Here is a 23700-nt window from a genome sequence, read left to right as displayed (position 1 = left end):
TAAAGTTTAGTCTAACCTAGTAAGAAGCTAATTTGAAACTAACACCCATAAATGCTTTATAATCCACCCATATGTTTAATGTGAGGTATTTGGAAAGAGCTAAACGCAAAGAGCTTTGAAGATCATGAGATTATAATGTTAGAGATTAAGAAGATGTTCCAATCTTTTTATACTTGGAGAATAGCATGAAATAGTTTGCCTGTTTCTAATTTTTCTAGGTTTTTGAATTTTATTTCTTCTTTTTATACACTTTAGGGGTTATCCTGTGTATTAAGATTGCATCCTTCTTCGGTTTGAATGAATTTGCATTACGTGTATATATATATAAAAATCCATCATCTTTCTGTGGACTATTCATCTTCTAAATGTGGGTCTGGAGTTGTTACACAATATTAGTATCCAACTCCGTTTCAAGCAAAAGAAGGTCACATAACTTTTGAGATAAAGAGTTTACTGTATAGAAGCTAAAATAACATGCATTTCAAGACCTTTTTGTTTATCAACACTTCAAACTTGAAAGAAAGCATTTAGGGAAGTACAATATCAATACTACACTTCACATTATTAATTTTGTTTCTTTATCAACATCATTCATTCTACACAGCATTAAACAGTACAAGACAGGTTAAGAGACCATTGAACTAACCAGCAAAGCTTGAAAGGAGCACAATCGTATTCCTTCCATCTACAGTTTCCAGATGTATCTTCACTCAAAACATCTGATATGTAAGCAGTCAGAAAATGATCACTTACTTCCAACATGTGAGACCTCTTTTCATTCAAGCTAGATGCTATTTGGATTTTAAGCCAGAAAATGTATTCTATATCTAGATACTGGTCAGAGAGTCTTTGCCAATATGCCTGAGTTTTGATCCACCAATTGTTATTTACCAGCAACTTCTGAATTTTGATCCAATTCAGAACCCCTTCAGGATCAAAACAATTCATTGAAGAAACAATTAAGAGCATCCTAAATAGCTCCTATTACAAAACTTGCTAACAATAAACCCCTCAGGAACAGATTTACCACAATATCTCAAGAAGTCCAAGCTTTGACAAAGATGCAAAAATGAAACTGAATTCGTCTACAAACTGCCTCTTCTTTTGTACAAGTACATCATATACACACAAACATATTCAGAAGTTCAGCAAACAAAGCTCACTGCTTACCATTCATGACAAGCAAAACCTCCCCACCATGATCAATGATGTAATCCAAGAATTCCCTTACTTCTTCAGTATCTTTAAAAGTCTCAGGAGCAAGAAGATCACTATCCAAATTATACCAAACCTCATCAATCTTTTTCAATGTAATCCAATGCCTACTTTTCCATAGCCCACCAAACTTTCTAACCGACACATTAAGCACAATACCCATCAAAGATTCCTCGGAGGCATCGAGATTGATCAAAGACGCTCCATTGCGCCGATCATGCCAAACTACACTCTTTCCTTCCCCTTCTAAGGCCGCAATTAGAACATTTATGTCATAGTTTCCTGTCATTGCATTATGATGAGGCTTAAAGAGCACAGAGAACGGTGTCCAGGTCTCCTTGTTTGGATCATCAAGAACAAGTTTCTCAGCAATTTCATTCAAGCTAGCACGAGTAAACGCGTCCTTCTGCTGTTTGGCGTAATTTTTTTGCATTAATAACAAACCCATTAAGAAGATCGAATTAAACAGATGTGTTAAAGAAACATTCTTTTTTTACCCAAGAAAAAAAAAACGAGAAATTGTGAAAATAAAATAATACTGAATAAAATTCAATCCTATAAATAAAAACCCGTCTCAAATGAACCAGAATCAAATTTCTTGGGTTCCAAATAATCGTTTCATTCTTTTGCTCAAGAATTTTCTCACTGACCAAACAAAGCTTTGGAAAAAGTAAAGGGCAGAGAAAGAGAGAAAGATGGGTTTGGAAAAGGTACCTGAAAGAGATTGTTGAGGGAGTGTAAAAGGCAGAACTGTAATCTTTGCCTCTCATGGTAGATTCGGGTATTCTCGGTCGCCATCTTCGATTTCTCCTAGTCTAGTTCTTGAAGACTCTGAATCACGAATGCAAAATAGGAGTCCAAAGAATTCTAAATTTCTTGGGTTTTGGCCTTTCTTGCATTTGAAATCCGAAAATCGAATCTCAGGCCTTGAATATTTTTCTTTTCCGAGATGGGTCTTTTAGCAATTTGCTTCCACTTTGTTGCTCTTCGGCTCTTCTTCCATTTTTCCTTTTTCGAGGTTTTGCAATCGTCGTTTGAACAAAATGTTCGCCGTTTCAGAAAAGACCTAATGGATTGGAGGCCCTGTCTGGCCGATATATAATTTTTAATTTTTAATTTTTTTGACCTTTATTGTTCTTTCTGCGACATTCCCCTCCCCATGGATGTAGATGGGAAAAAAATCTTTCTTTTTTTTGTTCGTCTTTCTTTTCAGGTTCGAATAATACAAAGGGCTTTGTAAATAAAATAAATTGTATACCTCGTATATTTAATTTGATGCTCTGATGATGGCCTCAAATAAAAAAGCTTTGAATATCAGTATTTATTATTTTTAAAATGTGATAAATATTGAACAATGAATACTGAATTAGTAAAAACGATAGGTATTGATGTGATACAATCTAAATAATTTAATTTAAATAAATTCATAAAAAAATTTATATAATAGAATATTTTAAAAACTCTAGAAGACGTTGATCCAAAAGTTTTTTTTTACAATTTGGTTGGGAAACTATATTTACCTCCTATAATTATCACTCTCTTTACAATGTCTCCTAATGTTTCTATGTTTGTAATGTTCCCAATCTAACATTGAGATTGCAATGCCTTCCTTTGGCATGCTAAAATGAGAAAAATATCCTCTTTTTGCTTTTTTTTTTTTTTTTGTTGCTTTTTTCTATTTTTTTTTTCTGAAATTTTTGTCTTTTTTTTTTTTTTTTTTTTTTTTTTTTTTTTTTTTTTTCCCGGAATTTTCAATTTATGTATAGTGTTTTTACAATTTTTATCGTGAAAATGAATCATTGCAACCCCAATAGTAAGTTGGGAAAAATTAAAATATTAAAAAGATATTGTAATATGATAGAAGTTAGAGAGAGTAAATATAGTTTCAAAAAAAAAAAAAAATGTGTCGGTTGCCATAGAAAGGTCAAGTCCTTAGCAAAAAAAAATGAATTGGCAAAGAAACATTTTTTTTTTTTTAAATAATTCAAATTTTATTGAAAAAAGAAGAAGAAGAAAAGGATGTGTGGTGGAAGTTTATCTTGTTTTCAGAAATGTAGTGGTGAAGGGGCAAATTTTTTGTTGTTTTTTGAGCACTGAATGAGACGTTTCAGCAAGGATGATTTGGACCTATTGGCAGCTATTGCACGCAGAATATGGTTAAGGAGGAACTATTTGGTCTTTGAGGTGAAATAAAGCATAAAGCTAAAATAAAATAATGAGGAACAACATAAAAAGAGAAGGGTTTTATCAATTTGCAAATTCTTCCTCAGTTAGTTAAAAGAATGAAATTGGCTGATATTATGACAATACTAGGTAGCATAGATATCATTATGGGAGAAGTTGATCGTTGAAATGATAATTGATACAACGGAAATACAAGATATCCATTCTTTTTACAGAGTGGAATCTTTAAAAGAGGTCTATGAAATTCTATGGATGCTTGTTCCTATTTTGATTCTTGTATTGGGAATCACAATAGGCGTACTAGTAATTGTATGGTTAGAAAGAGAAATATCCCGAGATTTTATGTGATTCGGTTTATGACCTATGTCTACAAGGTAAAGCCCAAAAGGTTACATTGTTGCTCTTATTCCTTGATTATTTACAATACAAATAATCCCTATTTATAAGAATATAGAGAGAATACAAAATAGTATGTAGAGAGAATATAATCAAATCAAAATTGAATGTATTCAAATTTGATTTGATTATAATCAATTACAATTAATGAGGATTAAATCAAATCCTCCAATATATGGAGAGTACCGTCATACCATGGCTGAGGAGAGTGATCTGATGAGCAAATCCAAAATGTGAAAAGCCCCCCTTGAAAGTATATAATAAAGGTAAATTGGGATGCTTCAGTTAATATTAATGCAAAGTACTTAGGTGTGGGGATTATAGCCCAGGACAGTGGAGGAAATTTTTTGAGAGCTAGAAGTGTGACTTAAAAGGTGTGGGCCGATCCTAAGGCTGTTGAGGCTATGACCATTCTCTATGCAGTAACTTTTAGCAAAGAAGTGGGGTTTTATGATGTTATTCTTGAAGGAGATGCACTGTAGATTGTTAGAGAAGCTAATTCGGATCCTCCTCATCTTTCCCGGATTGGCCATTTTATCGAAAGCATCCAACAGGAGTTACAAGGCTTAAGTACTTCAAGTATAGTTTTTGTACCAAGAGAATGTAACTTTCCTGCGCGTGTTCTTGCTAATGAAGCAGTAGCAAATAATGTAGACTCAGTTTGGTTAGAGGATATTCCTAAGAGTATCTTTGGTATTGTAATTAGGGAACAAGTTGTCTCTAAATCCTAATGTTTGTGATCAGTTTTTTTTTTAATGAAGATTGAAATGTTTGTTCAAAAAAAAAAAAAAATTTGTAAAAAGCTAATTAAATCAACCAAATTTATGGGGACAAAGTTAGGAATATTAACAAGAACCCAATTCAAAAGAGATAAAATAAAAAAATAAAAAATAAAAAGAACACGTTTGTCACACTATCCTCAAAAATACGGCGAGAATTTAAAAATGGCAAAGAAGCACATTTGGGGACTTAAAAATGGAGTGGACAAAACTTTCCCAAAATTGAATTGAAAAAATTTCTTCAACCTAGCTTATCCCTTAAAAAACATATCAAATTTATAAACCGAGTTTAAAAAAGAACTTCCTCCTAGAACTCTGTTAGCCGGGGGTATCATCCATAGTGTCATGTGAATCTTCATGGACATATATATATATATATATATATATATATATATATATATATATATATATATATAGTGAGTACTAATTAGAGAACACTAATCTGAGCACGTGAAAATCAGGGGACAAGGTTAAAGACTCCTGAAGTAAATCCAATCTCGTATCATCTGGACTGGGATCCTCAAACTCTTTCTTTGTGATCACCAATCATTGATCTTTCTCTAAGGAACTTAAAACTTTGCACAACAAAGATATTCTGAAACCTTGGTTTCATTTGTTAAGATTCTATTCTTATGTCTTTTGTTTTCAATAATCAAAACCAAAACATTAACAAATAACACAAACACAAAGCACTCAAAGTTGTTTTCACCTATAAATTAGGTCAGAACACTTTTTCAGACAAAAAAACACCTCCAATATACGTTAACAAACATGCCCAAAGACCATCACAAATCAAGACATTGCGTGAAGAAATTGATTGCGAGGCTTGAAACATTGAAGCAAGGAAAGCTATTCTTACATAACAAACTCCTACTTCGATTAATCCAATCTCCTTTCGAACCACATGCACGCACTCAGCTGATATCATCTTCGCTCTTTATCCTCTTTTAAGTATGCCTACTTAATCTTATAATCAACCCTTTTACGAGTTAATAGCTTGGTTTAGGCAGAATTAAATTCCAAGTCCTGTTTACCAGCTAAACTAGTAGAAAGTCACCCCCTTAATCTATATCTCACCACAATTGCAGAAGCTAAAGCTCCAATCTCTCCCTTCTGTGGCTGCTTTAATTATACTTTAGACATCAATTTGTGCATGCCATCGCGCTTAACGCCAGTCTCTGCCTTCCCAAGATTATCACCAGCATTATAATTCATAGCAGTTGGCAGTCAACCAAAGGAAATCATGGTAGAGCAACCCTGTTAAAAGCCGTTGCATCAATAAATTAGAAAATCTCTTACACCTTTCCTTCATTAGTCTAAGGTAAGTCAAATCTGCTCACACCTACAATCATCTTTCTTCAACTTGTACCACCGTTCATTTGTCACAAAATTACCCAAAAAGGCCAAAAATTATTGTGTAGAGTATACATAATGCTCAGTGTAACCACTCAAAAAAAGATGTGAATATCCAAACGCATGAATCATGTATCACATAAATGCCACAACAAATTTCTTTCAATGAATCTAGCAGTTGAAGATTCCCACATTTCACCTACTCAACCATCTGGGGCAACAAGAATCTCACATATCAGCCAATCAGCAGACTTGAAACATTTGATCTATAATGAAGACTGTTAGCAGAATTATTACATTCAAAATTGCTGGAGTAGACAAACACTACAATGCCTACGCTTCATTATGAAAACAATCAAAGCTAATTGCGGCCTAGCCAAGAAGCAAAGTTGTGACCACACTCTAGCAACACATAAATACCAGTTGCACTCACAAAAGCAATAAAGACACTTAGGTTATAAAATTAAGTGTCCCAGTAAAGCTCTACATATGGCTGGCTACCTTGTAAGAGATCATCCAGCCACCACCACGCACCAACAACCAAAACAACCTAAGAAGCAAAGTTGAATTCTTCTCATCATAATACTCAAAGCAGCAAGTTAGAAAATTTTTCTTGTAAACCTAACATCACTACAAAACAAGCTAAGGGTTGACATGCCAGATTTCAAACTTATTAGATGAAGAAAAAAAAACCAAAAAAAAAAAAAAAAAAAAAAAAAAAAAAAAAAAAAAAAAAACCCCACTTGTAGGGTCTGTTTGGATTTGCGTTTTCAAAACGTTCAATTTAAATATAATGATTTTAAAACGTGCGATTTGAAAACAACACGATTTTTAAAAACACAAATAACTATTTGGTAAAATCCCAGTTTGGCTTTTAAAATCATAGTTTAACCTTCAAAATTGTATGTTTTAAAACATACCCCTCTGCTTGCAATTTGAAAACGCAAATTTTTATGCATTTTCAAATCGCAAATTTTTTAAAAACGCACTCTCAAACTATACATTTTATGCGATATGGTTTAAAATTACACTTTTGGTCTGCGAAATCATAGTGCCAAACGCACTTGTAGTCTTGTATTATCAGATTCCTCCAGCACACAAGGTATAACTCCCAAAGACAATATACCAATCGGCTAACACACCAAAAGAGTTCTTTCTGATCCCATATCACATACCCACTCTCGAGCAATAATAGCAATAATAAGTCGTTAATATAATATTGATGGAGCCAATGAATAACAACGGCACTACTGTGTGAACATTTTTACAATGGTTTGAGATTAATATAACATCTTTGGATTCAAACCCATCACAGTGTTTACTCTCAATAATAAGAATCATTCCTAAACACAGAGCAACCAATGTTCTAAATCAGCAAGGTATGAACATTTCTTACGAGGTAAACTAGAAACAATTCAACGAGTGACGTGCCAAACACCTATAGAACAGGAAAAATTCACCAATGCCATTTCCTCAATCAAAATCCAAACTTCTCTTCTATTGTTTAAACATATATATACAATTATACTTTCTAGAGGTAAAGACCTTAATTTGGTTCAGCAATCACACGATAATTGCAATAATCTTTTGGTCATAGAAATCACATAAATTTGTTAAATTTTCGGATGAATCAATCACATAAATTTCACCTTCCGTGCTCAGTAATCACGGCGATAACTACCGTATCTGTCCCTCGCTGCCGACTCGTGATCGTACCGCGTGAAATCGACGGGAGCTGATGGCCCACCTGGAGCGCTGTAATTGGACGCCAGATACGGCTGAGCCGGCGGCGGATTGTGGTCGCTCGATGAAGAAAAATCAACGGGCGCCGATGGGCCACCTGATGCTACGCTACTGGACGCTCGGTTCAAGTATGGCCAAGGCGGTGGCAGAGAATAGTGGCCAGAGGAGCATTGAGGAGCAGAAGAGTAATAATGGTTGTTCCGCGGGGCAATCTGGTAATCTGGAGGCGGAACGTGGCGCTCACGCAGGGCGAGCGTTAACCGGACCTTACCCTGAGGCCGGCCCGAAGGGCGACAAAGCTCGAGGGTGTGAATCGGGCGAGTTGACTCCTTAGGGTCGCCAACGAGGTTGCCGAGCGGGACACGGAGGGCACCGACTAGCGGTTTTGGAGTTTCGGAGGGTCTGGAGTGGAAGATCTCGAGCGTGAGGAGGGAGTCGCGAAGCAGGCGCGTGAGTGGAAGCGTTAACCGCTCGTTCCATACGGGCCGGGTGGATCCCGAGTCGTCCGATCGGGTTGCGAGGCGGTGGCCCGGATCGAGGTAGACGGTGGCGTAGGGCTTGAGGTCGCCGTTGCGCCAGTTCACGTTCTTCAGATGCTTGGCGGAGACTACTGTGATTTCGAGGTCGAGAGGGGTCGAGTTCGACGACGCCATTGGTTGTGGTAAGTTTGGAAGGGACGGTGGTGGTTGTTGCTACCGTGCGCCGGGAGTGGTGCGTGAAATATTAGGTGTGGAGAGGAAAAATAGACGAAGTTCTAGGTAAGGTCGATGGTAAAGTAGAATTATCACTAACGTCGTAATTAATTAATAATAATAATAATTAATCAAGATAAATACTTTAAATGTTAGTTTTTTAATTTAAAAATAATGAATATAATTTAAAGAATTCTATCTTATTAAAATACATTAAAATTTGTTACGATAAAAATGTAAAGAGAATAACTTTAATTCGGCTGTGGCAGAAAGTAGGCTTTGTTTGCCCGCCAATGAAAAATTGACACGTAAGCCTGGAACAAGAAAATCACATAGAAGCAAAACACTCGATTTTTTTTCTCTCTCTGTAGTGAAATGAAGAGAAGAGATCGAGGAATAGAGATGAGAGATGGAAACCCAGCTCCAACCACCGACCACTGACCCCGACCCCGACAACCAAACCAGCGTAGCCCATGGAAGCCGCGCCACCACATGGCCGACCCAAGTTCGACCCCGACCACATCGTCGTTCACCATCTTTGATTGAACCAGAATGCCGAGAGCACCAAATCATCGGATCAGATGTGATCACCGACCAGATATGATCACCGAACACCACCAGAAGGGCGAGAGGGAAGAACGGTCGGCAAAAGGGAGAGATCCCGGGAGAGGAGGAGGCTCAGTTTGTATCTGTGGCCGAGTCTTTGTCGATAGTGTCGGGAGGTCACGGGGAAGAGGATCTGGAGGCTCGTCTGTGGTTGTCGGATCTCTGTGACCGAATCGTTGTGGCTGGAGGACCGGCCGTCCGGCGATGGGGAAGAGGCAGTCGGCTGACGGGTTGGGTTGATGAGCTTCAGTTTTTTTTTTCATATTTTTTTTTCAGTCCAGGCAGACGTGCGGTGATTTGGGGCGGATTAGGGGTGGATCGGCGGACCGGCTGACAGGCAGACGGCGGATGGGCGGACGTTGGGCGGACGTGCAGTGGAGTTTTTCTTTTGTTTTGGAATGGTGGTACTCTGAAGTTGTGAGAGGGATTGTCCACTTCACCAAAATTTATTTTTTAGCATTTTTTTGCTTTTAGCTGATATGTCAAGTGATTATTAGTAGGCATAAACCCCCTCTTTTTTGCCACTACCGTATAGAAGAGGCTCTAAAAAAAAAAAAAAAAAAAGAGGAGGAGAGCATTGCATCTTTTCTTTTATTATTTTTACTTTAAAAATATTTCTAAAGAGGAATGTTTAAACAAAATTAAGATTCTCCTGCCTTTAAGTGAAAATAAAGGATCCTCCTTTCCTTTGGATTAATTGTTGATGAGGAAATTCCAGTTCCTTACACCCAAATACCCAATTATAACCTTGAAAGGCTTTTTTTTTTTTAAAAAAAAAAAAAAATTATTATTATTACTATTCAAACATGGAAAAAGGCAAAAGGGAAAGCCTTTACTATAAGTTCCAAGACGCTTAATTTTATTTTTTTTTTCGATTTGATTTGATTTTTAAAAAAAAAAATAGAAACCCTAGTCTTTTAAGAAGAAAAAATATATTGATATGACAAAATTATCAATCTAATAACTAAATTTTAGGGATGAATATGTTTTTGCCCTTATGGTTTAATGCCTTTATATTTTGCCCCACTATAGTTCATTTATTATCGTAGATAGTACTTTAATTTGGTATCTTATTTATGGTTAAAGATAAAAATGGTACCTCCGTCTAAATTTTCATAAAAAAATTGACGAAAGTTCATGTCAACACCTCTCAGAAGCTGACACATGTCTTATGCATTAAAAAAAATAATAATAATAAAATAAAAGCATTAAAAAAAAAAAAGAAGAAAAAAATAGAGGAGGTGATGTATAACACATGTGAGTCTTACAAATCCAATAATTAATTTAAAAAAGTGATGTACAAGTGATGTGCATGTAACATGTTTCCACTCGAATGGGGTGGCCGAACCAACCCTAAGGCTTTTGAGGGTGGTTTCGGCCACCCCTAAACTGGGTGATTTGGGATGGCCGAATCTACTCCCAAACCGGATGGTGGCCGAACCCACTCTCATTTTCTTTTTGGGATGACTGAACCACCTCCAAAGGCCATAAGGGTGGTTCAATCACCTCCAAACCGGCTATAGCCATCCTTTCTCTATTTTTTATTTTTTAATACTTCTATATTTTTTTAGTTTTATTATTTTATTATTTTAATATTTTTAATGCATAGAACAGATGTCGGCTTCTAAAAAGTGTTAATACAGACTTCTATTAATTTTTTTTTTTTTTTTTTTTATGAAATGCACTTCATCAAACAAAAAATAAAGGCCTTAAAACACATGGTTGAAACATATTTAGCCTTAAATTTTAAGAATTCTAACCTAAGAAATTTGAGCAAAATATATACTCCACAGAGTAGAACCGATTTTCCGTACTATTATCAGTGTGAAAGTCCAGGATAGGCTACTGGATAACAATCCCACGGTCCACTCTCTCTGTCGCTCACACACAAAGCACAAAGCTTTGAAAAATGGCGACCTCCACAACACCACCATCTCTTTCATTCTTCTCCTCCTCAATCTTCCTCACCTCCTCAAACCAAACCCCAAAGCTCTCTTCTTCAATCTTCAGGCCCAATTCGCTTAAAACCCCAACGGTGAAACCCCTCTCGCTCACCTCCCAGCTCGCCACCCTTCCAGTTCTCTCATTCACCGGCGAGAAAATAAGCGAGACCCAGCTCGACCTCAAGTCGGCCCCACCCGAAACCGCGCGCGCCGTCGTTCACCGAGCCATCATTACAGACCTCCAGAACAAGCGCCGCGGTACCGCCTCCACGCTCACCCGCGCTGAGGTTAGAGGCGGCGGCAGGAAGCCCTACCCACAGAAGAAGACGGGCCGGGCCCGCCAGGGGTCCATAAGGACCCCGCTTCGGCCCGGTGGGGGTGTGGTGTTCGGGCCCAAGCCAAGAGACTGGTCCATTAAGATCAATCGGAAAGAGAAGAGGCTGGCGATATCGACAGCAATGGCGAGCGCTGCAGTTAACACGATCGTGGTGGAGGATTTTAGGGACAGGTTTGAGAAGCCGAGGACGAAGGAGTTTATTGAGGCGTTGAAGAGGTGGGGGGTCGACCCGAAAGAGAAGTCGATGTTCTTGATGACCGAAATATCGGACAATGTGAGGCTTTCTAGCCGGAATATCGGGACGCTGAAGATGTTGACGCCGAGGACGTTGAACTTGTTCGACATTTTGAATGCGGATAAGGTGGTGCTGACTCGGGCTGCGGTGGACTATTTGAATGAAAGGTATGGGGTTGATGGGTATGAGGGCGAGACCGAGGATGAGTATGAAGAGGATGAAGGAGAAGAAATTGAAGGTTAGTCACTCATTATTTGTTTATTTATTTTTATTATTATTATATAAACAAAGTGTTCCTCCAAATAAGGAGGAATTTCTTTTAACTCTGTTCGTTCAAATTAGACGTAATTTTAAGATGCATTTTAAACATGCTTGCCTCAAGAGACCAGAATTACATGCAATTTAGACACTACTGGCTTAAATTAGAGAAAAACTTTGTTCACGAGTTTGGTGGTAGTTTGTGTTAATTTTTCTTGTTTTGATTGATGCAGAGTGGTATAACTGAGGTTTGAGAGTGTGTATGTGGTGTTGGGCGTGAAATTTGGCTACTTATGGAAGTTTCTATGTAGTAAATATAGCGGGTGAATATTTGGATGAGCATTGAGAAACATAAATATGGGAATATTAAAAACCTATGCTGCTTCAGCAAATGGCAGAAATTGTTATAGAAGGATTTGGCATGCCTCCGGTGATTAAATACCTAGAGATCTCCTATAGTTCAAATAAACGGCGAAGATTGCAAGACTGAGGAAGAAATCACTGACAATGGTAAGGGCTAAAATTCGTCTTGCAATCTTCATCGTTTACTTGAGCCATGGGAGATCTCCAGTTATTTGATCACCAGAGGTCCAGAGGCAAGCCAAATCCGTTATCGAATTGAAGTTTGTGCTACTTGTGCACTCTTTAGTTAAGCCAAATCTTCTATGGGAGTGATCGGTAATGGGTTGTTGTAGCTCAAGATAGATTACATTTGAATATTTATTACTGCCTTGGCCTCTTAATTTGTCCTCTTCGTTTCTATGCATGAGACAATGCAGTCATGTATGGTGGTTCATCCTAGCTGTGTATGAGTAATATAACCAGGGAAGTTCCTTTTGCTGTTTCATATAAGAGTTACAAGCTCTGGTTGGTCTGTTATTCAGGCTTTTCTTCCATTGATTGTATATCTCTTTCTCTCTTCAATTTGGAATGCAGGAGCTGAGGCAGATGAGAACTCGGATGCAACGGAGTGATGGTGCCGGGAGTCTTCTGACCACCTTATTCCTTATTAAGCGAGGACCGATCTAATTCCAATCCGGCTAATCCTGAAGGGGTTTCCAGCCTGCCTAAACCAACAACCATGTTATTTTGCTGCTGCAATGTTGTCATATTTCATGCTGGTCTCGGTAAATTTTCTGTGCATGGTTTTTGTATTAATGTGCACATTAATTTAATACAATGGTATTATTCATCAAAAAAAAAAAAAAAATTTAATACAATTGTATCTACTGGATCTTCTACCTTGTTCTGTATTCAGAATGTTGCTTCCTGGTTCAACTCTCCTCCCCTTTCAGAATATTGTTTTTCAATAGGTATCCCCCTTTTGCAGGCTATTGCTCTGTTCTGGATTTTGTGGTTCTTATCTCTGGTTGATCTTTCTGTAGCTTGTTGGGCAATCCTATGATTGTAGGAAAGTTCTCATTTACATTCTGTGTTGTCATCGCTTCTAGATGGCAGAGATGTATGGATTAATATGAACTAAATAGAGTGGATTATATTAGGCCAGCATGGATACCATGGGGATGATGATAACAAAGGTCTATCTGTGAAAGCTCTATAGGGTTGAGGGAAATGAGGAAATGGAGGTGAGTTAATGGAAGGAACATTCCACTTCATAGAAGAGAGTGCCAAAAAAGAAAAACAAAATTCAACAATCATAAAGATCCATGGAATGAAACCCAATTCATAATAAAAGCATTCACATCCCGCTAACCAAAATTTAGCTAAATCCTAACTAAAAAAAAGAGTCCCATGCTTCTTAATTACCACTATCAGTGAATGAAGCAGGTGAAACTTCCATCTCCTACTATTGTTGCTACAGGGAAATATGTCTAGCAATCCTCATACAGAAAACACATAAACAGAAGAACCAGCAAATAACCTTTGGTATATATCAATGTCAAATGAAGAACAGCTCTTAGATTGTCAAGACCCAAAGAGCTCATGTTTTAGTTGTCATACAACATATATGTATACTGCAATTGAAAAGGAGCAGATATTTGTGATGGAAGATTGCCACCAAGGTATATCAATTTTAAGCTAGGATTTTTATAAATAGAAAAGAAAAATAAAAGAGGAAAATTATAGGGGCAAAGATCATAAAATATTCAGCAAGAAGAAAGCAAGAGAAATCATAAAGCTAACTTAGAAATTTTTAATCTTATAGAGCACCTATTTTTATCTTATAAGATTTCTTCATTAACTGAATCCTAGTTGTTGCTAAACAGATAGTTGCACTTTTGATACTCACGCTAAATCGATTCTAAATGCACAAATAGAACGCACAAAGAATAGTGAACTTGAAACTATTGATTTTTACTACTTTCCAAACAAATAGAACGCACAATTTAGAAAAACTAGGGCATTTTGACAAAATACAGCACAAACTATTTAAGCTCGAATGTCATTTTCAACAAGTTCGAGCTTGAGCTCGAGTTCGCTCGAGTTTTAAATGAGCTGAGTTTGAACATGCAATTCATAGCTCGACTTGAAATTGGATTCAACTATTTAAGCTCGACTCATAAACGAGCCGGTCTTGAAATCTTCAAATTCGGCTCGGCTCGATTGCATCCCTAGCGACTCCTTCATCCTTGTACTGTTGGCCATAGAATCTCTGGAAATAGTTGATCCACCAAGAAATTGTTGCTTTGATACCAATTTATAACAAGTATGTTATTGATCTAGGTAAATATTTGTGATGAATTCAGAAGAATGAGAGAGTGAAATTGCATATATTGATAGACTAGAATTCTGATTACACCTTTGCAGAAATTAGGAATCTATGTTCTAAGGTAGTTGCAACACTCATATTACAATTCACCGAATGAATCCATACAAAATAGATTTGGGCCTTTTATTTTATAACCTACTTGTGTGCCGGTTTAGACCAAGTGATTAGCCTAATAGCTGTAGCAACTACATTCAGTTATCACAACTTAACAAAGCCCAATCCATTTCAACAGATTAACAAAGCCCAACTGATTCCTTGCAAATTACCATTGTGCCCTTCTTCTAGATAGGACTGCCAACTGTTAAAAGCCTGACTTCTAGAAGACTAGAACCGTCTGTCAGCTGTGAAATGCTTGGCTCGAGACTGACTCCAACGACACGCGTAAAGACTACCGCCCTTCCCTAGGCTCACACTTGCTCGACCATTTTTCCCTCAGCGACCGATATAACAAATTCTCTTGAATCAGTTTCCGTAGAAATTATATCCTACATCGCAGACATTAGTCTTGAATGATCACGATCACGATCAATGAGTGCCTGTCAAAAATAGACCAAACAAAAAATGTTAAAGGTAGACGGATATGTATGAGAGAGAGAGAGAGAGAGAGAGAGAGAGAGAGAGAGAGAGAGAGAGAGAGAGAGAGAGAGAGACCGAGACCGAGGGGAGTTGTCCTTCTGTAGGCCGTCCAGCAATTTCCCTAGAAAGCGTTTCCAATGAGGTACAACCATAAGCCTGTACATATACTACACTTGGTGGAAGTTTTGGCAATGATCGAAGCCTTCTACACTCTCTCAACAAAATTATTTTAAGCTCAGAAAGTTGAGAGATGCTTTCAGGTATGTGTTCAAATTTGTTTCCACGTAGATCTAAAATTTCCAACGACGACAAGCTGCTGAGATCATTGGGAGTTGCTCCATCCGTTAAATCGCAACAACTCAAATATAATGTCGTCAAATTTACCAAATCTAAGAATAAAGTAGGATACCCCAAATTTACCAAATGACCTCCACCGAAGCATACTGAATGGAGGATGGTCCTTGTCTTATAGCAGTTCTCCTGACATCAAGAAACTTCAGTTGTTTCAAGTTCCCAAGGTCCTTTGGCATTTCATCAACTTTTGAGCAACCGCATAAAATGAGATATTGGAGAGAGGTCAAATTACAAACGACACTTGGAAGAGTTAAAAGACTTTTGCAGTTTGCTAGATTCAGTCTAGTAAGCCCACTTAAACACCCAATTGATAATGGAAGTTCTTTTATAGCAGTCCCGTTCAATTCAAGTTCCTTCAAACGTTTCATATTTCCCATAATTTCTGGAACCTTCTCGAGCTTTCAACAACCAGAAAGAATCAAAATTTCAAGGGAATCCAAGCTAATGTTGCATGGAAGGCTAGTAAGAGATTTGCATCCTTCCAAGTTCAGTATCGTAAGGCCACTTAAATGCCCAATTGATAATGGAAGTTCTTTTATGGCAGTCCCATCCAATTTCAGTTCCTTCAAACATTTCATATTTCCCACAATTTCTGGAACCTTCTCGAGCTTCGAACAACCTGAAAGAAACAAAATTTCAAGGGAATCCAAGCTAATGTTGCATGGAAGGCTAGTAAGAGATTTGCATATTTGCAAGTCCAGTAAAGTAAGGCCACTTAAATGCCCAATTGATAATGGAAGTTCTTTTATGGCAGTCCCATCCAATTTCAGTTCCTTCAAACATTTCATATTTCCCACAATTTCTGGAACCTTCTTGAGCTTCGAACAACCTGAAAGAAACAAAATTTCAAGGGAATCCAAGCTAATGTTGCATGGAAGGCTAGTAAGAGATCTGCATTGTCTCAAGTGCAGTATAGTAAGGCCACTTAAACGCCCAATTGATAATGGAAGTTCTTTTATGGCAGTCCCATCCAATTTAAGTTCTTTCAAACGTTTCATATTTCCCACAATTTTTGGAAACTTCTCGAGGTTCGAACATTCAGAAAGAATCAAAGCTTTAAGGGAATCCAAGCTAATGTTGCATGGAAGGCTAGTAAGAGATCTGCATCTTCTCAAGTTCAGTAAAGTAAGTTGTTTGAGACCTCCAACGGATGGGTGCACCTCATATAAGCTCCCACACTCTTCAAAAATCAGCTTCTCAAGATTTGGCGCTTCAGTGAAGTCCGGAGTCTTGATCAAGTTTCGAGAGTAACTAAGGTCAAGGATTTTTAACTTATGTAAACTATGTGATAAAACAATAAACAAATTCAAGCAATCATCAAGTTATCTGAAAAAAATAAATAAATAAATAAAAAACACACTTAATTGCATAAGTAGTACTGAAGATCTTACCTTCTTTCCCTTCCATATTTCTTCAATGTGGCTTCCATGCATATTGAGTTCAACGAGTTTATCAGGTGAGAAACTCATTGGCAAAGACTTTAAAGGACATCCAGCCCAATCAATAGCCTGCAACTTGTTAGGAAGATAACTAAGACCTTCACAAAGTTCCACTTTACGATAACCGATTTCAAGAAATCTTAAGTTCGGCACCTTCGAGAAGGCTTCAGCATTCAAGTGTAATTCATGTGGAGCATCCGTTAGGGCTATGCGTTCAACTCTTTCTGATCCCTAGTATATAACCAAGAAGAAAAAATTGGTGTAGTGAAAGATATATTAAAAACTGGAAGTGCAGAAAATATATACAAAAATACTAGCGCTTATATTCTCTACTTGCCACTTACTGTATTATTCTTCAACACATGATGGATGTCTTCCCAAAACCACAATCTACTACGTCCGCCAGGCTCTTCAAAAGATTCACGCCGAACGATCTCCCGACCCATTTCTTCTAACAAATCATGCATCCACAAATATTCTTCGACGATGGTTATAAGTGACTTATTAATGAGATTATCTATACCGATTTTTGGGTGGTAACCAAAACTTTCTAGTATATCTTCCACATGATCTTTGTCCTCCCCTTTGAAGAAACAAGCAATATCTAAAAATATTTTTTTCTCTACTTCTAGGAGTCCATTAAAACTTATTTGAAGTTTATCGTGGATTTTCTCATTAGGGATTTCTTTTAGTTTACTTAGCATACTTTTCTATACATCTACACTTCTAAGATATAGGGATGAACCCAAAACTTCAAGGGCTAAAGGAAGGCCTTTAGCGTAATTTAAAAACTTCTTGGACAGCTCCACAAAATCTTTAGGGGGGTGGTCTTCCTTGAAGGCTTTCCGACAAAAGAGTTGGAGTGCTTCATTGTAATTCAATTCCTTAGCCTCATATATTTCATCTTCAGCCACATCATGTTCAATCAACAAACGCTTATCTCTTGTTGTTATGATGATTCTACTCCCTTGACCAAACCAGCAACGCTGTTCTACTAATGCACGTAATTGTTCACATTGATCCACATCATCAAGAATGATAAGAACTCTTTTAGAACATAGTCTCTTTCTGATGGTATTAGCTCCCTCATATTCATTCCTAAAATTAATATTGCTTTCTGTCATGATGGTGCTGGAAAGAAGTTGTTTTTGTAAAGCAACTAAACCATGTTTTCTAGTTTCTTCTCTAACATTGGCAAGAAAGCAATTAGCTTCAAATTGACAAACAATTCTTTCATAAACTGCACGTGCAAGAGTTGTTTTACCAATTCCGCCCATCCCACATATCCCTACAAAACGAACATCATCCACCTCTATACCTAAATATAAATTCGTCAGTTCCTCTACCCGAGAGTCTATTCCAAAAATGTCGTGAGAAACAATTGGAACTATAGAATTCAATTGACCAAGTATCTTCCCAACAATTTCTTGAATAACTTCTGCCTCACTCCTGCAGATTAAGGAGATTGAGTAATCATTTTTATGAGATAGAATATCAGAAAAAAATAAAAAATAAAAAAAAGTAAATTCAACATGAACTTTTAGAATTTTTTGTTAAATTATGTCAAAATTTTCAAAATACCCCACCTTTTTTATTGGAAAAAAAAAAAGAGAAAAAAATTGAAGGATTTAGGTTTGGTAAGAATTTAACGGAATTTGCAAAAATATTCATGTCTAAATCTTTAATTTTTTTTTGAAACAATGTGTACGTTTTGGAAATTTTAATAGAATTTAACGAAAAATTCTAACGGAAGGTTGAAATTGAAAAAAATGAAAGATGAATACTCTAAATTAACATTTTTTAAAGATGAATATATATCCTAATTGCAAAAATGATAAAAAAAATCAGGAGTTATAAATGAAGTTCTCCCTAAACTTTACCATCAAATTTACAATTTGAATGTCAAGAGATAAAGAAAAACCCCGAAAGCAAGACTAATTATGAGAGGTTGCATGTCAAGAAACCCGATAGCACCAAGTTAAATACTTCGAAGGCACCAAATCATCCTTTAAAGACAACGTTATCTTGTGATTTTATAGTATTGAGATCTTTTCTTGCTCTTATTTTAATATCTTGCATTCTATTTATCTTATTGTTAATTAATTTCGGATTAATATTATTTTGTTATTAACAAGAATTTATGTACAACCAAAATAATTTCCAAACATGGGCTTCTTGTTAGACTGCAGTGCAGTCTGAATGCGTATTGTTTATAAATACAATGTTATGTGTTTAATTGGGACCTTGGTTAATTTTTAGCTCTTATCATGAGTTCTACAACTTCTTCCTGTATATGTACACACATATAATATGATTATATGATTGGTTAGCTCTAATTTATACGTATTTGCTAACTAGCTAGTTCGTGACAGATAAATTTACTTGGCGTACAACGAAAGAAGTATGACATAAATACCTACCGTAAGAGGAGTGTTCATTTTTGCAGTTAAAATCAGAAAATTCTCAGTGGAAGAAGAAAGAAAATTGTCACCTGTCCCGTATATGCCATCCGGAGATACCGGCCACTTCTATTAAAGCATCTCTCCATCTTTGCACCCTCTCTGTGTTCTCCTTGAAGTGTTCTTCATGTTCAGCAAAGGCCTGTGCAAAACTACCCCTCTCAACTTTTTTTTTTTTTTTTGATTAATGAGTAAACTCTCCCTTCCAGCTTGGCGTACGTCAGAGGGATTCACGTCGTAGAAAACAGGCAAAATTGTGAGCCTCGTCTGTTTCATGCACTCAACAATCTTTTCAAGTTCATCTAAGCACCACGTCGATGACGCGTAGTTTCTTGAAAGAATGATGACGGCAAACCTCGATTCTTCTATGGCTTTCAGGAGCTCTGGCCGAATGGATTTTCCTCTCTCAAGTTTTTCGTTGTCCCTAAAGGTCCTAATTTCTTTCCGATCCAAAGCGCGCGGCGTACAGATGGTCCGTAAAGGTTTTGCGGGTGTCTTCGCCTCTAAAACTGAGAAAAACATCGTATTGGTATTCCCTTTGAGGCAAAGAAGAAGAAGAAGAAGTTGTTTCAGTGGTCATGGAAGCCATCAGAAACATACTAAGTTCGGATTAGCGCTATATATATATATATATATATGCAAGTAAATCCGATCCCCGCTTTAGGCGTCGTGGAAAATTGGTGGAAATAAAATAAAATAAATTTGTTCTTCCACCTTTGACTTTGAACGAGTCTTTCGAGGTGACAACTACAACCACTAGCTCAGTGATGATTAGTTTTTGCCGCAGCACGCTTCTTTTTATGACGAGGGACGCTACGCATGCATCCTTCTTCCTTTTTCATCTTTCTTTTATAATAAAAACATTGATTTTAAAAAAAAAAGTTGTCTTAAATATGACATTAGAGACAACCTTTTTTTTTTAAAGAAAATAAAAGACAAGAAAATAAGAAGTGTATTTCTAACATTTTTTATGAGAAAGGGGGAGACAAAGGGAGACTAACATTTCTTTTTTATGATCAAAACTAATTGGCATGTTAGTGTTTTTTAAAGTTGTTGTTCAAAAAGTCAGGGGCGGAGCCACCTTCTCAAGCTCCAAGGTTCTCCCAAAAAAAAATATTAAAAAAAATTAAAAAAATTAAAATTTTACCTCAAATTTTATTATTTTTTTCTAATTTTAACCCTCAAATTTTTTTTTTTTCAATTTTGCCCCCCAACTTGGGGGGCTGGCTCCGCCCAACACGATTAACTAAATATTTTCTCATAAAATGCCACAAAGGCAATACTTGGTCCAGATATCAATCTTTCCTTCCAGGCATTTTTTAACGGCTAATAACAATCGTGCACCTAATCGTTAAAATGAGCGGCGTTGATTTTCTATCCATTTTACAGTATATAAGTTCTAGAGTGGATCTTTTACTGACCTGGAGTTGGTGGCTGTAATTGCTCATAAGGCGTGGCTCCAGCGTAATAGGATCATCTTTGGAGGTTATATAATGTTATGTCCCCTAGGTGTTTGGTGGAATGTACCAGAGCGGAGCTTCAGGAGTTTCGTACGGCAATGGCTTCCTCTTCTCTGCCCCTTTGTCCTCCGCAGTTATTGCAGTTTTCTTGGCAAAGGCACCGGTGGGGTGGATAAAACTCAATTGGGATGCTGCAACGGATCACCAAAATGGTCTTATGGGTGTGGGTCTGGTTGCCCGGGACTCAAGGGGTCAGGTGCAGGTTTCTTTGTGTCATTTCATGCCGTATCTCATGGATCCTACTGTAGCTGAGGCGGCTAGGCGAGGTGTGGAGTTGTGTTCTGCTAATCTGCTATGGGTTTTACGGATATATATCTTTTTAAGCCTCCTTTAGCTAAAATAGAATAAAATCATTTATTTAAAATTAAAATTGATAATAAATTTACTGTGTGGGTCATCATGGATGTGGATGCTTTTGCCGCGTAGTGGAAAAGTCTTCAAAGCGAAAAAATTTCTAGGTGACTTCGGATGGTCCACACATTTTTGAAGGGCAAGACATCAAATAGGGAGGTCAAAAAATACAAATGAAAAAAATATTAAGTTTTGAAGATTAAATTAATATATAAAAATTAATTAATTATATATGAAATTAGTTTTTAAATAAAAAAAAAATAGTATAAACTGAGTAATAATATCATTGTAACATTACCAATATTCAATAACCATAATCTCTAAATTTCAAGACCACTTAGATTAAAAATTGAGCTTACAAATATAATTAAAATGAGACTTGCAATAAGTAGTTTTGCACCTTTAATTTTGTGATTTGCATTGTAGTAATGGGTAATATGAGTTGTTATGCCATCTGTGAGTCCTTGTTCTGTTTCGATGACAACCCAACACTTGTCTAATGCCTCCAATTAAAAATATAATTAAAATTTAATAAACTAAAAAAATTACATATTTCAAAAAAACAAAACATTAAAAAAAAAAAAACTTTTAAAAACATTAAAACCAAATCCTATGCACTATAAAGGGGAGATTCCGGATTCGTGAAATGTGATTTTTCTAGTAAAAGAGACGAATAAAGTATACTGTTCACATCTCCTATTTTCACATGGCATTCACCTCTGATTGATAATTTAATTTGTTCATTTGTATTAATAAGATTTGCATTAGCCTGAAATGCTAGGCCGTTTGAGGTGTATTCCATGGCCATGGAGGTGTATCTCGATGTTGGTCTTGGGCCAGGTGTAGGCTTAGCTACTAGGCCCGGTCCTACCATGGTTTTGGCTCTGTTTTTGGTATATGCACCTTTTTAAGTCTCTGTGGACTATCTTAGCCATCAGGCACTTGAGACCCATTAATATATAATATCGTCCTTCAATAATTTTTCAATTTCCTTAATTGATTAATATGCGAGAATATGAATTTGTCTGGTACATCTATCAATATATAGGCCCTACCAGGCCTCCCATTACATTGCTCATTTGTCTTTTATATATATATATATATATATATATATATATATATATATCATTCTCTCGTCACAATAAAAAAATAAAGAATAAGCACAAAAGCACAAAAGCATATGTGAGTTGTATCAATTTGCACCTACTCAAAATCTCCTAAAGAGGATTAATGCTTATAAAATCATTCATTTGTATATTGTACGTTTCCTTTGTACATATCCATGGCATTCCTTTTCAACCCAATTGCCAACTTGTTGAAATTGTAGATATATTTTGAGCATTTTTTTTTTTTTGGATCAGATTTTGGGCATTTTTATTAGGCTACATTACTAGAAAGTACAAAAAGAAAATCATTTTTAATAGCCTCAGTAAAATACTAATTTTTGTTTGATGAAAACTCTTTCCACACAAAATATATAAAATATAAAATAATAAATAATAAAATATCTCTTTTCTTATTGGGGTAATTACCTTTTTCCCCCATGAACTACCGGCCAATGTCATTTTGTCCCCACGAACTACTACTTCGACCAAAAGCATCAAACTATCATTTTTACATACTTTGCCCCCTTTTGTCAGTCTAATTCATGCAAAGACGTAAATGCCCTAACTAAATTTCAAAAATGACTTAAATACCCTCGTTTAAAAAAAAAAAAAAAACTAAAGAAAAAGGGGTGGCGGCAGGAGGTGGCTGCCGCCACCCCTGAGGTGGCCGGGTGGCCTGCGAGCCACCCCCAGAGGTGGCTCCGGCCACCCTAGAAATGACCTAGGGTGGCCGCGAGCCACCCCAGAGGTGGCCGTAGCCACCTCTAGGGTGGCTCGCGGCCCACCCCGAAAGGCCACCCTAGAAATGACCTAGGGTGGCCGCGCGGCCCCCCCAGGTTCTGGGGAGGCCGTGCGGCCACCCCTTAGGCCGGGGTGGGCCGCGAGCCACCCCAGAGGTGGCCGGAGCCACCTCTGGGGGTGGCTCGCAGGCCACCCGGCCACCACAGGGGTGGCGGCAACCACCCCTTTTCCTTTAGGTTTTTGGGTTTTTTTTTTTTTTTTTTTTTTAAAAAATATATTAATTTTAATATTTTTTATTAATTACTGTAGAGGATATTTTGGTCTTTAAGTCAAAATTAACGGTAAAAAATGGCATATTTCATCCAAAATTAACGGAATTCCTGACGGAATGAAGCAAAGTGTATAAAAATGGTAGTTTGATGCTCTCTTTTGGTCGAAGTGGTAGTTCGTGGGGGCAAAATGACATTGGCCGGTAGTTCATGAGGGGGAAAAGGTAATTACCCATTTCTTATTTCTTTTTCACAACCCAAAAAGGCAAAGTTCATTTTTATTTCTTTTGCTCCGACGATTTTCTGCTTCATCGCACATGACTTTTTTCGGAACATGATCCTCTCCATTTCAAATGAAATGGAAAGTATCCATTTAGTATAAAATTAAGGGTATAGTTGTCTTTTCACATTTT

At 36.9% G+C, this 23700-nt stretch overlaps 3 protein-coding genes and 1 pseudogene across 4 annotated transcripts; 1 reads left to right on the top strand and 3 right to left on the bottom strand.

The window, feature by feature from the left end:
- Window positions 1-536: 536 nt before the first annotated feature.
- On the bottom strand, window positions 537-2335 carry LOC133878066 (josephin-like protein). Of its 2 annotated transcripts, none has more exons than XM_062316556.1 (2): window positions 1930-2335; window positions 537-1621 (listed from the first exon to the last, which is right to left on the bottom strand). In XM_062316556.1, the coding sequence occupies exons 1-2, from the start codon at window positions 2011-2013 to the stop codon at window positions 1160-1162; spliced, it is 546 nt and encodes a 181-aa protein (XP_062172540.1). In that variant the 5' UTR covers window positions 2014-2335; the 3' UTR covers window positions 537-1159. The 2 variants fall into 2 exon arrangements, with proteins under 2 accessions (XP_062172540.1, XP_062172539.1); XM_062316555.1 differs by having other exon boundaries at window positions 537-1624; window positions 1930-2332.
- Window positions 2336-5261: 2926 nt separating this feature from the next.
- Window positions 5262-8431, bottom strand: LOC133878592 (uncharacterized). Its single transcript, XM_062317161.1, has 2 exons — window positions 7577-8431; window positions 5262-5831 (listed from the first exon to the last, which is right to left on the bottom strand). Exon 1 carries the CDS (start codon window positions 8321-8323, stop codon window positions 7586-7588), a length of 738 nt encoding a protein of 245 aa, XP_062173145.1. The 5' UTR covers window positions 8324-8431; the 3' UTR covers window positions 5262-5831; window positions 7577-7585.
- A 2337-nt stretch (window positions 8432-10768) lies between these two features.
- LOC133878380 (large ribosomal subunit protein uL4c) lies at window positions 10769-13075 on the top strand. The gene is made up of 2 exons (XM_062316931.1): window positions 10769-11721; window positions 12678-13075. The coding sequence occupies exons 1-2, from the start codon at window positions 10878-10880 to the stop codon at window positions 12713-12715; spliced, it is 882 nt and encodes a 293-aa protein (XP_062172915.1). The 5' UTR covers window positions 10769-10877; the 3' UTR covers window positions 12716-13075.
- A 1379-nt stretch (window positions 13076-14454) lies between these two features.
- Window positions 14455-19919, bottom strand: LOC133876922 (disease resistance protein RPV1-like; annotated as a pseudogene).
- Window positions 19920-23700: the final 3781 nt, after the last annotated feature.

Source organism: Alnus glutinosa, chromosome 9, assembly GCF_958979055.1.
Source record: "Alnus glutinosa chromosome 9, dhAlnGlut1.1, whole genome shotgun sequence".
Taxonomy (NCBI): domain Eukaryota; kingdom Viridiplantae; phylum Streptophyta; class Magnoliopsida; order Fagales; family Betulaceae; genus Alnus; species Alnus glutinosa.
Note: the sequence above shows the minus strand (reverse complement) of the source record. Positions and strands in the feature narration are given on the sequence as shown.

What these genes read in the sequence shown, in the direction of transcription:
- LOC133878592 (XM_062317161.1), bottom strand. Translation starts at nt 8,323, where the DNA reads ATGGCGTCGTCGAACTCGACCCCTCTCGACCTCGAAATCACAGTAGTC.
- LOC133878066 (XM_062316555.1), bottom strand. Translation starts at nt 2,013, where the DNA reads ATGGCGACCGAGAATACCCGAATCTACCATGAGAGGCAAAGATTACAG. An exon ending in CCCTCAACAATCTCTTTCAG is followed by an intron (nt 1,625 to 1,929) that starts GTACCTTTTCCA and finishes TACGCCAAACAG; the next exon opens with CAGAAGGACGCGTTTACTCG.
- LOC133878380 (XM_062316931.1), top strand. Translation starts at nt 10,878, where the DNA reads ATGGCGACCTCCACAACACCACCATCTCTTTCATTCTTCTCCTCCTCA. An exon ending in TGAAGGAGAAGAAATTGAAG is followed by an intron (nt 11,722 to 12,677) that starts GTTAGTCACTCA and finishes TTTGGAATGCAG; the next exon opens with GAGCTGAGGCAGATGAGAAC.